At 39.4% G+C, this 12,739-nt stretch overlaps 1 protein-coding gene across 1 annotated transcript in view; it reads left to right on the forward strand.

Annotated features, from left to right (window-relative positions):
* Positions 1–12,739, forward strand: part of MAGI2 (membrane associated guanylate kinase, WW and PDZ domain containing 2) — a 694,450-nt gene that overhangs the window by 651,870 nt on the left and 29,841 nt on the right. Inside the window, exons 18-20 of the mRNA XM_008493015.2 lie at positions 509–683; positions 2,837–3,077; positions 4,733–4,876. Of these exons, the coding sequence (XP_008491237.2) occupies positions 509–683; positions 2,837–3,077; positions 4,733–4,876 (560 nt within the window). The remainder of the gene's footprint in view (positions 1–508; positions 684–2,836; positions 3,078–4,732; positions 4,877–12,739) is intronic.

A 12,739-nucleotide genomic window follows, 5' to 3' on the forward strand; every position in this document is an offset into this window, starting at 1 on the left:
CAGAATTTATTGAGATTGGGTTTACTGTTCAGAGTCCCAAGAGATTTAAAAAAGAAAGGAAACTCTTGTTGAGCTCAAAGACAGCAGGGGATAACACGAGTACCCCTGTGTTTCAGCTTTTGTGTTGACAGTCTGTCATCCACTAACATACTGAAAGCAATAAAATTGTTCATTCTCTCAAAATGAAAAGTTTTCAAATATCCATATTTCTGAGCTTTAAAAGAAAACATGAAACACAGAAGCTATTTGCCTTGCTCAATTGGGTTTTAAATAATGGAGGTGTCAACTGGAGTTATAGAAGCGACCAAGGTTTCAGATCCTAGACTATCAAAAGAAGCCCGTTAGGGTCAGATGGCTTAAAATCTAATTACAACCCAAGAGAGTAAAATGTGACAAAGAATAAATTTTCAGACGTAGCTTGTGACCAGGAATTATCATCATCTCCCTTTGCCCTTTATGAAACGCCACGCTGTGACAGGTCTTTAATCTCCACCTTCCCCTTACACAGAGCTGAACAGCCCAGCCTCAGCCCCCAGCTCGGAGAAGCAGAGCCCCCTGGCCCAGCAGCACAGCCCCCTGGCCCAGCAGAGCCCCCTGGCCCAGCAGAGCCCCGTGGCCCAGCACAGCCCCGTCGCTCAGCCACCACCTCCTCAGCCCCTCCAGCTCCAGGGACATGAAAACAGGTAAGAGCCTGCTCCAGCCTTCGGAGAGATCCCTGAGGACCACTGGACACCCCTGTGCTGGGTCTTTGGGCTGTTTGGAGTGGCTTTGAGTCATCCCCTGTGGGGCTCTGGCAAGCCATGGTCCTGGCACTGCCCTCACAGGACAATTAATTGTGCATGCATGTGGGATCTGTAAGTCTCCTTCAGGTATCAAACATGTTATTATGAAAAAGACAAACTTCTGTAAATGTCCATCAGGATCATGTTTGCCATGGAACTCAGCACTGAAGCATTGCTTGCTAATAATTTCATTGCTAACATACTTTCTCGGGTCACTACAAGTGACAAAATGCATGTAGAGCTGATATATACATTTATTTGATTGTGAGATGGCTCGCCATCTTAAAAGTCTTTTTTTGTCTTTTTGTCTTTTTTTTTTGTCTATTAGACTCCTAGAGTCAGGAAGATATTTTATAACAGATTTTATCTGTTGCTTACCGTTTTCCAGCCAATTTCTCATGCATAATTTATGCATATGAATTGGCAAATTTATCTGTGATGGAAACTAAATGGTAGGGGGTTTAAAATTTTGTGACCAGCTGTATTAAAAGCTGCAGATATAAAAAGCATGTTCAGGCTGTGCAAGGATACAACTTTCTGTGAAATCTAATCAACACTATTTAGTCTTTGGGTTAATTTTTGGCATGCTAAATGAGGCTGATTAGGCTGACTGTCTTTATGCTAATCTTCAGTAACCAACATACCTCATCGAGACCCTCTCCCCCAGAAAGATGCTGGTTACAGAATTCTTTTTGCTTCTGAATCTAGTTCAGTTGTGATATAGGCACTCTGCCATCTAATTGTCCTTGTTTAGCAGATGTAACAGTTCCACTTCACAAAAATTATTCTCTTTCAATTAGTCACACTTGGTAAATTACTTTGCTTTGTATGTCACCAAATATTTTTCCCAAAAGTGATCAGTTCCTAGAAGATATGTCTCTCACAAAATCTAGTGCAAAGCTTTCGCAAAAGTCTCCCTGTGCCGTTCTAGGTCTGAGCTATTGAATTGTGAATTTTCAGAGGGACAAACTATATTAAATAACGTTCCAGAAGGAAACTCCGTAACAGTTTTACTGAAAATAATAAGTTTTTCTTGGTCATCCCACCATATGCATATTCTGCAAAAATTACAGTCTCTAACCATAAATAAAAGCATCATCTTCTGGGATACAGCTGTGGTTGTATATTGATAATCTGCCTGAGGATGACTTGTATTCCAGAAATCCATCCATTATTACTGGTTCATATAGTATTATTTTTATTAGATTTTAAATGTCAGATTACAGCTTGTTTATACAGCTTCAAGCATTGTTTCTGTATCAACAGGCTGTAAGACATTTAAAACTCTTAGGAATGCTACCTAGTATTTTCACTTTCAGTACTAATACAGGTCAGCATCAGAGTCAGCCTGTTTGTGCTCCATCTTTGTTTTCTCATGATCATGATACTGAGTGAAGAACGTAAGAGTGTAAGAGAACGTATTTAGATGTGCAGGTGCCATGGATGACATGTACAGGTTTTAAAAGAACATGTGGCAGTAGGCTATTTTCATCTTCTTATAAAAGTCAAAGGGAAATAATCGGGACATTTTCTTCTCTGTTTAGGCATCTAGCTAATTAAACACGGGGAAGATTGGCCATAGAGTTACTGTAACTGTAGTAATAAAGTAATGAATTTTTTAACCATATCTTGAATAATTTTGAAAAATTCAGGCTATTTGGAGTATTTTTTCAGAGTGAAAAGATGAGTGAAACCAATGCTCTAATTCATTCAAAATGTGTATTAGTTTGTAATGAGTATTGTGGGTGTTCGCACACGCAGTTTCATCTTCTGGGTAGGGAAGATAAGTGGGAAATTTTTTTCCTGTTCTCTCTGAGCTTTACCCTGATCTCACTGATCTCACCCAAGAGAAGATTGCTTATGTCCATGTTTTAAAAGAGTTCACTGTTCATGCATGCCTTATTTATTTAACTTAAATTTTTTTTCTTCTCTGTGAAAATTTGTTTTTTGCAGTTTTGCAGTCAGGCAGTTTGCCTTCACATGTTGCCTTCATGTAATGCACACTTTTAATGTTTTGCCACTTTCTGAAACTAAGCCATCTTTCCCTTTCTCAGTTATAGGTCAGAAGTAAAAGCCAGACAAGATGTGAAACCTGATATCCGGCAACCCCCGTTCACAGATTACAGGCAGTCCTCCACAGACTACCGGCAGCCCCCGCTGGACTACAGGCATCCCCCAGTGATGGATTACCAGCAACCACCACCTCTCGACTACAGGCAGCCACCCTTGATAGATTACAGGCAGCATTCACCCGACACCAGGCAGTACCCTCTGTCAGAGTACAGGCAGCCCCAGGTACAAACTGAAATGCTTACAGCCCTTCTAAACAGAAAGCATTGGGTCTGTAGGGAGGGAGCATGTGTATTGGTAAGGTGACATGATAGAAGAAAAAGTCATCTTTGCTGGTTTTACTCCTGAGTTACAATTTCTCCATAGAAGAACTTGCTTGAAATTAATGAACTTGCTTAATATTAATGAAGAACTGTGTGATCTGTCAAACAACACTACATTTATAATTGTGTTAATATACAGCTATTGTTAAATAGAAGGTATTTTTAAGGTACCAGAGAGTTACAGTAAAAGTTCTAAAACATGCTGCGTTTGCACCAAGCAAGGGAATTTTTTTTATTCCTAGGAACAAAGTCATCAAACAGTGGATGTTCTTAGGTCAGGCTGCATTTCTACAGCATTATTTTGTCTAATCTGAAAAAAAAAGTAAATAAACAAATGTCAAGCCTGACTGATGAAATTACACTTTTGTTGGTAACAGTCTGGATGAGGAGCAACTAGCTTGTGCAACTCTTTTCTTTGACATCAGGCATGATCTTACAAATTAAGAAAAATAAACCTTAAAGAGTTTAGTTACCTTGGATAAGACTCTGCTGGTGACAGATATTTACTGATGGCTGTGAAGGCTTCAGGATTTAACCCAATGTTCAGACTTTAAAAAAAATACTCCCTTGAATAAAGGCAGAAAAAACAGAGGTCAGAAAAATATTCAGGAAGAGAATGTAAGCTGGACAATTTATGGTAGAATGGATGGTTTCTATGCTGACATTGTCAAAGCCAGACACTTAAAACATATCAATGTAAATATCAATTTTCATAAAATAGATTCAGAAAGCCTTCTGATAATTTTATGTATTTCGGTATCTAGCTAGCAAATCCCTATCACTGGATGCATACCCTATAAGATGATGCCTCTGGAAAGAGATACTTAGACTTCAGTTTTCTCACTGTCTCCAGTGTAATTCTCTAACCACTGGTCTGCACAGCCCAAACTTGCTTTTGTTTTCCTTCTGATTCCATGGCTCTTGCATTTGTGGCTGCTATTGGACCAGAAGACACTGAACAAGTTCCCACCCAGATCCCCGTATGGTGCTGGTGGTTTGAGTCCCCCAAGGAAAGTGGGAAGACAAATTGGAGAGGGTGAAACTCAAATCTCCTACTTCCCACCTTCTCCTCAAGCACATTTTAACTGATGAGAGCTGCTGTACTTGGTGACTCCATCAGTCCAGCCTGCAGATCATGTTAAATTCTGCTGGGAACCTAGGAGGTGTCTCTCCTAGTAGTTTTCAGTCCTGCTGATGCTTATAGAGGAACTGTCTGCTACTTCACTTGCCAAATCAACACTTCTACATAAATGTACTCAGGTGCCATGAAAGTATTGGGTGTGAATATAGAAACTATCTCAAGAGTGTTTGGTACCAGACAACTGCTGGAAGATTCCCGTTCAGAGTAGTTTAGAGTTAGGCATTTAAATTTTGCTGAAGTCTTTCTCTTTTCAGAAATGGCCAAAGTCTGTCAGTACAGAAGTATAATTTGAAGGTCCCTTTGCTTTCTTCAATTGGACAGGTGCATTTTTGAAGAGATATGTTTTAAGTTCTCTTGAATGTAAACCATAACATTCATATGGTACATCATCTTTCATTTTTTATTTGCCTATACAGGACTTTGATTATTTCACCGTTGATTTGGAGAAAGGAGCCAAAGGTTTTGGGTTTAGTATTCGAGGAGGAAGGGAGTACAAAATGGATTTATATGTGTTGAGGTTAGCAGAAGATGGACCAGCAATAAGAAATGGAAGGATGAGGGTAAGTGAAATGCATTGTAACAATACTTTTTCAGCATTACAGATATGTTTGGTGATGGAGTCAAGGCAAAAGCAGTTCTTGAACTCTTGTCTGAGGCAATTTAGAAATCTCTCACAAAAAGTTACATCTCTTTGTGCATTTGAGTTCTGTATTGGTAGAAATCATAGTAACATTACATCCAAATACTGATTCTAAAAGCATTCACTTCAGAAATTTCATTTCTTAATTTCCTGCACAGGGAATTCCTACTCTAATACATATTCTGTGTAGAAAAAATAACCTAATAAAATAGATGGCTTTAATATAGTGCTAAAAAGGAAATACAAACTCATCAAGGGCTGCTAATGCCTTGCAGAATGGTGAGTACACAAAAAGGACAAAGAGAGAAAATAGGTGAAGGAATCAATATGAAAAAGTTGTTTATGTAACTAATAACTGCAGTCTTATCGAGGCAATATTTGATTATAAAGATGGCAAAAGGAAGTGGCATTTCATACAGTAGTAACAGCAGAATTTTCAAATGTTGTGGTTGTCACACATATTCTTCTTCACAATCCTAAAAAGCTTGACTTCATGCTGAAAGAGCATTGCCAGCAGTCTAAATATACAATCAGAGACTTTCTGTATATAACTGAGGAGGTTTAGTATGCTTCAAATCACTCAACTAGCCCACTTTCTAGAACTGTAGAATTCAGACAGGCCTCAGCCATACCATGGAGTGCAAACCCCTGGCAGGTGGAGCTGCAGTAAGGGAACACTGGGGTAAACAGCCCCCATGCCAGGGAAGTCAGGGGGCAGGCAGGAAGGCAACTGGTGACTGAGTGTCAGCAAACGCAACTACTTACAAGAGACTTAGCTAAAAGCAAAAGTATAAGACAGAAAATCACCTTTATCCTGGCCCAAACCAGGACATTGAGAAATCCTCCCACAAGATTTGCTGTGTGAAATACAGGTGGATTCATGCTGCAGATGTATCTTCTCTGGGGAGTGGTTTCCTATACTGTAGCACTATCATAGATAGCTGCTCTTAATGAAAAGCTGTAAGCAAGATCTGCATTAGCAGCCACAATGCAATTAAACGTAGGGGACTTTTAATGTGCTTTTAATAAGCTCTGGAATCACATATTTTTGAAACATATGGCTAAGACTACAGAAGAAAGGAAGAGCAATGCCTTTGGAGAGGCTTGATTTCAAATAATAACCTGTATTAGGCAGAAAACTAACTTATTAAAATCTGTGCAGCATTGGAACAAACTAGTATACACAGAATAAAGTTAGACTACTCTGTGCAGAACTTAAAGATAAAAAGTGTGTAACACAAATACACGTTTTTTTACCATTTCATTAGGAAAAGTCCTGCATCTTATAATGGAAAATGTTAATATATTTTCAAAAGTAACTTACTTTATAGCATTTTTTTATATGGCCACAGTACACAGCCAAGTGTTATTCTGGTTTGTAGTTGTAATTGAGTTTTTTGCCCTTTTAAAAGTCATTCTTCAGAATCAGTGTTACCCTTCAGCCTTGTCACCAAGTCTTGTGTTGTATTCTCCTGTTTAACAGCCATTTTAACCTGACAGTCACAAATGGGTTTGGAACATGAGAGGCTTTTATCTCCAGTGACCTGTAAGTGATGGACAGCAGAAGCTCAAGAAATAGCTTCTTGAAAACAAAAATAGAAAAATAGCAAATTAAAAAAAAATAATAGCTGAAAAAAAACAGAGTATAAAGGAAGATCATAGAATCACAGAATCATTAAGATTGGAAAGGCCCTCTAAGATCAAGTCCAACCATACAGATGAACAAAGGAAGCAGAGGTCTGTAAACATATGTCATTTTCTAAGTTTACATCTGCTGTTAATAATGCAAGTTCATTCCCATGTCTGGCTGGGTCCAGCAGCCTGCTTGCTGCAGTTCCATATCTCTTTGTTTCACAGATGCATCTCTGAGACAGATTGGTCCTTCTCACTTCCCATACTGCCTTCTTTAAAGACCAGATTCTCTGATGCTAGGCTTTCATCACTGGGTAAACCAGAAGTAAAACATTCTTTTGTGGCAGGATCTTACCAGGGGCATTTTCCAGCTAATAGCTCTTCTCATGATCTATTTATTTCCATTACTGTTTTGCTTCCTGTTTCCTCCTCCTTCAACAGCCTTCTCTGATTTACCTGGAGCTTTAAAGAAAAACGTGAAGCAGATAAGGTGCAGCTCATTCTCACAGAGAGAAATAACACATAGAACTTTATCATTATACTCACTCACCAAGCCAAGAAAAGAAAAATTAAGCCTTGTAAGCTGTTGAAAAAGATAGATCATATAATGAAACACATTATCTGTGGTGTATTTAGGAGTACCAAGTAAACGTATCCCACAAATAACATTTTGTTGTCAGTCTAGTTATAGCCAGCAAAAGCCCTGATAAAGCCACATGCATAGTGATATAAATCTCCCTGCTTTACAGAAATAAATAAAGGAATATAAATACTTTAAAGCAATAAATCTGCATCTACACTAGTGCCTTTCTAAAACTGTGTAATTGAAGCACTGCAATGCCTAACAGCTCCAGACAGGTACATCGAAGTCTGCAAAGTCTCATCAGCATCCATTCAAAAGATTCTGAGGTCCAAAGTATAAATTTAAAGAACTAAAAGCTAAGATTAAAGAGAATCAGATGTAAACGAAGAACCTGCATGGAACTCTTGTAAAAGAAAACAGAGTAGATACATTTACTGAGGAAGGTAAGTATGAAAGGAATACAATATAGGAATAATAGGAGCAAGAGAAATTGAACAAAAAAGCAATGATGAAACAATGTGAAGAAAGTTATATCAAAATCAGGGCATCCTGGGGCAAATCCTTTCAGTTTGATCTTCAGAGTTTCATAAAATCCAGTGAAGCTTCAGAGCAGATGAGAGGACAGACTCATAGAGCAAGCATTGGAAATGGTGCTCTTCAACTGTCCATGCCAGAGCTGTCTGGACATGTGAAGATTAATGGAAGAGGGGAAAATGTTTAGTGACATTTGTTTTCACATCACCATTTCCAATCACAAGTCTTGATCTTCCTTACCACTGGGTATGGCATGCTAAGGCACTTCGTGTTTTTATTGGAAACAAATCCCCAGAGGAACACTCCATTTTAGGTTTATGAGATCTAAAATAGCCTTTAACTGCCCTTCATGACCGGTGAAGCTTTTTACTTTGATTTTCTGTAGTCTTGTTCTGGGAACCAGAAAGGTGGAAGACTAGAGAGTTGGTGTCATACAGAGTTCATCAGTCTCACTAGCATTTTGCTTTTTCTACCCAAGGATCTCTTTCTGCCAGCCTGCATTGTGTCATAAGGTTTGTCAACTTGTACCCTTAAAAAAAGGTTAAACTTCCACAGGCTTATTGCACTGTTCTTAGTCATGACACTTTCACATGCACTGATATTTTTATTTAGTCTTACAGACTCTGCTTCTGCAGAAAGGCCAAGCATACATCCTAGCTTAATTTTGATTCATCTATCACTAGACATAGGAAGGAAATGTCCATCAAAGGCCCCAGTAGCCTATGGGAAGAAGTGCTTCTTCACATTTACTCCCCTGCCTGCATTGTTGCTAAACTTTTCACCATCAGTGTTGGAAAGCCACAGCCATAATCATGTTAATTACATATAAAACCATATGTCAGGTCTTATACCACAATTAACTTTGGCAGGAACTTAGGGAGATTTCTCTCATGAGACCTCAGGAAGGGGAAACCTCATCACTACACTGAAAGTAAAGGCAGATCCCCCCTGATTCTGACAGCTCAGCCAAGCTGCAATTCTGAATCCTGAAAAGTCTACCACCACAAAGGTTTACAGAACTTGAAACATGTGACTCAAAATGCTTCTAGTGTACAACTGAATTTGCACAAAGAACAAGATATCTTACAAATTAGGAGCAGAGAAGGAAAATGTCATTAGATCTAAGGAAAAAACTACAGAAGGAAACATGACTATCCAAAACCTTAACTGACAGATGGGCTTACTGAGATCTCTGAGGTCTAAAAATTTATCTCCCATCTTCTTTGTTCTTTAGGATGAGGGTGTACCAGAAATATAGGACTCTGTCCATGCCATAGCAAAAAAGGACTTAATAGGACAAGTCTGTGCTGCCTAAGACAAGACTGTATTAAACAAACCACAAGAAAAATTTGGAGAATTATTAGCACCTTTGATCTCTTATCCTGAGCTGCCAGAGATCTGAACAAATCAGGACTCTATTTGCCAAGTAATCCTAACATGATGGGAAAAAAATAACCTAATTGGTAATATTGAAAAATATAGCTGAAAGGCCTAGTCTCAGAGTAGCGTGAGCATATAGTGCACTAGTGATGGCAGTAATGAGTTGATACAGTCACCAGGGACCTAACACAGCCAGTGTGGAGCATGGTCCCACAGCCTTTGAAGATTCAAGGTCTACTGGTAAGAATTTTACAGGTCTATTTGATAAGTTTCATGATAATTCATGTTTTATTTTTGTCTCACATTGAAGACAATGATGGGCAGAGCTCTTCCTGCAGATTTCTATCCTTTCCATCTAAGAGATGAGGAACTACTGACTGCTCTCAGAAGAATTGTTAAGGCTGGTCATGGTGTTTGCTAGATGTGTGAGATATGATCAACAGATTTCTTGTTGTCTTGAATGATATCTCCTGCAGCAGGCATATTTACTAAAAAACAGCATCAAAAAATGAGCCTGTGGCTGAGGGCTGTAAAGATACAGAGTCTCTTTCACAAATGGGTTAGGGAATGCAAAATTCATGAAGAATGAGGGTGAAATGTGCTTTTTTATACACAATGTGAATCTGTGTCATATTTGTCACTTTGTGAATTACATCCTTTTTTTCAAATCTTTCATAAAAGTCACACTTCTCATCTCTGACATTTCCAGATTTCTGTCTTGTCATTTTTCTCAGTCCACATACACACTCCTATCTAGCTTCCTCATATATCCTAATATTACATTGTTTTTCTCCTTCTATTGTAGATTTTTCTTATGCATTTGCAGAATAGATATCTGAAATACAGCTACTGCAGAAGTTTATAGCGTTCATACTTTGCCTTCAAGTCTCCAATCCTTTTTCCTGTTTGCTGCTTTTTCTAGGATCTGTGCCTCTCTCTTTGTTTCAGATGTACACAGCTGGAGATGAAAGTAGGAAAAAGGGAGAGAAAACTCCTAGAGTGTCAATTCCAAGCTTTTGTGTTGCTGCATAGGAATTGGTGTGGCTGTCCTTGGTCTGTTCCAGCTTGCTGAGTGAGCAGCACAGTGAGACCCATGACAGTAACCAACCTGTGGGCAGATTAATGCCACTCTGAAAACCAGCCCAGTTTGTGTATCTTGTCCTTTTCTGTGGTAACAGAGTTCACACCAATCTTCTATGTGAATTCAGGAGAAATTCATCAGCCTATACCAAGAAATATTTCCTAGTCAAAAGGGAGACTCCGGTACTCAAAAGCCAGGGTCAAAAAAGGCAGGCAGAGAAGAGGGAGTCTGTCTCCCATTTGGAAGGAAAGAGAACTAAAGTTTCAGATCGTGGAAGGCATAAGCATTACATTTGAAACTGTTGTCAAAACCCGTGTATGAGCATTTGAAAGTTTTCAAAACTGACATTTCCCTGCTGAACTGACATCTGAAATATTGTGCCCAATTCTGGGCCCCTCAGTTCAAGGGCTTGAAAGAGTCCAGCACAGAGCCATCAAGATGATTAGCGGGGTAGAAAGTCTCCCTATGAGGAAAGACTGAGGGAGCTGGGGCTCTTCATCTCAAAATAGAGGAGAATGAGGGGTGACCTCATCAATGTTTATAAACATGTAAAGGGAGAGAGCCAGGAGGATGGTGCCAGGCTCTTCTCAGTTATACCCAATGGACATAGGACAAGAGGCAATGGATATAAGCTTGAGCATAGGAGGTTCCATATAAACACGAGAACTTTTTTTTACTGTGAGGGTGACAGAGCACTGGAACAGGCTGCCCAGGGAGGTTGTGGAGTCTTGTTCTCTGGAGATATTCAAACCCTGCCTGGAGGCATTCATTGCTCTGTGACCTCCTGTAGGTGACCCTGCTCTGGCAGGGGGCTTGGACTCAAGAATCTGAGGTTCCTTCCAACCCCTAACTTTCTGTGATTCTGTGACTTCCCTCTTTTTAAGTGTCCTAAATACAAGGTTAGGCAACTTCTGGTTTTTTTTTTCATTCTGACAATGTGACTTGTGGATTTGTGTTTGTCATAAAAGGGAAAGAACACCTATGAAATGCTTAAGCTGATAATAAAGCCCTCTTTTGAGCCCTACAAAATTGTAAATCCCCTTTGAAAAGCTCAAAGGCCAGGATTCTAAACAGTGTTGTGTAGTACCTGGCTGTTGCTAACTATGTGTCCCAGAAGAAATAAATTAGTATCAAAACTAACACTTCAGGCTTCTGAAAAGAATATGCAATATGTAGGCAGCTGTCTATTAGGGTTCTGTAAACACTGTCTAACAGTGAAGTTTAACAAGGGAATATAAACCTATCTCTCCAGAGCAGGGCACTCCCCAATGTCTCATCAGTCTCCCAGGATTCACTTGAGCTGTTCTGGGTTCAGTGGATATACAGGCAGAGCTGAAAAGCAGAGGAAGTTTAGAGCAGATTTAGTTAATTATGTCCCTGCAGTGTCCAGAAAGGCTTTTCTACCACACAGAGCAGAAGTCTTTCTCTTTTGTTTTCATAATCATGGATTTTCCAGTTCTGCTTTCTTTACCACTTGTTGTTGCACACATTTAGCTTGGTGCTCATCTTGTCACTTTATCACTGTATCTATTTTTAGCAGACCATGATTTGTAGGTCCTATAGCCAAAAGGTCTTCATCAGGTGGTGAGCTGAGAGCAATAGGGAGCTGGCTGCTGAGTGCTTGACATGAGTGAGGGCTTGAGAAGGCTGTCACTAATCTTTAAATATAAGATATGACATTATGTGAGCACATCAGGGACAGAAGTTAAGGGGCAGAAGTATACTCCAGGTGTATACAGTGCTCCACCAACCTCTGTTTGACTAAGGTCTTTTGCACACACCGGAAAGACAAATGCCTGTGGAGTGATTCATGTCAGTTTAGTAGCCAATCTTTTCTACATAAGTAGCACTTACAGCCTGCAGCACACCTGGCTTACTTTATGCAGTAATATAAATCTTACCTTTGTAGTAAGCATTCAGTGAATGTCAACACTGTCATTACAACGGAACACAAAGATATTCTTAGTCCCATCCATTTATTTTGTGATTTGTGAGCCACCTGGAGAGAACAGGAAGATGTTAGCTGTGCTTTCCCACTGAATTGCATGTCCCTTTGGGGTAATCTCATTCACACGCCAATTCCCTACTACATACATCACTGTCCAACCTCACTTATATGAGACTAGGTGTGATTGATCTGTACAGGGGGAATTCAGCTGGGATACTCTAGCATATCAGCTGTGTGCCAGCCTGTAGCAGGCTAAGCTCATTGCCAGATCAGTGTAATTGGCAGAAGTCAAGGAAGAGTATTGACATGCAGACATAAACCTGACCAACATCCTTGTATCTGCACAAAAAGGAAATGCAAACCGAATTCCTCAGGGATCCTGAATATATTTTAACAGTATAAAAGCCTAATAAATCAAGTGTTAATTAACTGTAGGTGAACTGTTATTCATCATTTCTCCAATAAGCTCTGTGCATTTTAGTATTTGTTTGCAGAAGGGTAAGAGGAAAGAATATTCCTCTCACACATGTAATTAACATCATTCTTGCAAAAATGTGCTCAGTTTCACACATTCAAAGCGTCCTTGTAACTTCGTGCCTTCAAGCCAGATGTGAAAAAGAACAAG

This window comes from Calypte anna, chromosome 1, assembly GCF_003957555.1.
Source record: "Calypte anna isolate BGI_N300 chromosome 1, bCalAnn1_v1.p, whole genome shotgun sequence".
In the NCBI taxonomy this organism is placed as follows: Eukaryota; Metazoa; Chordata; class Aves; order Apodiformes; family Trochilidae; genus Calypte; species Calypte anna.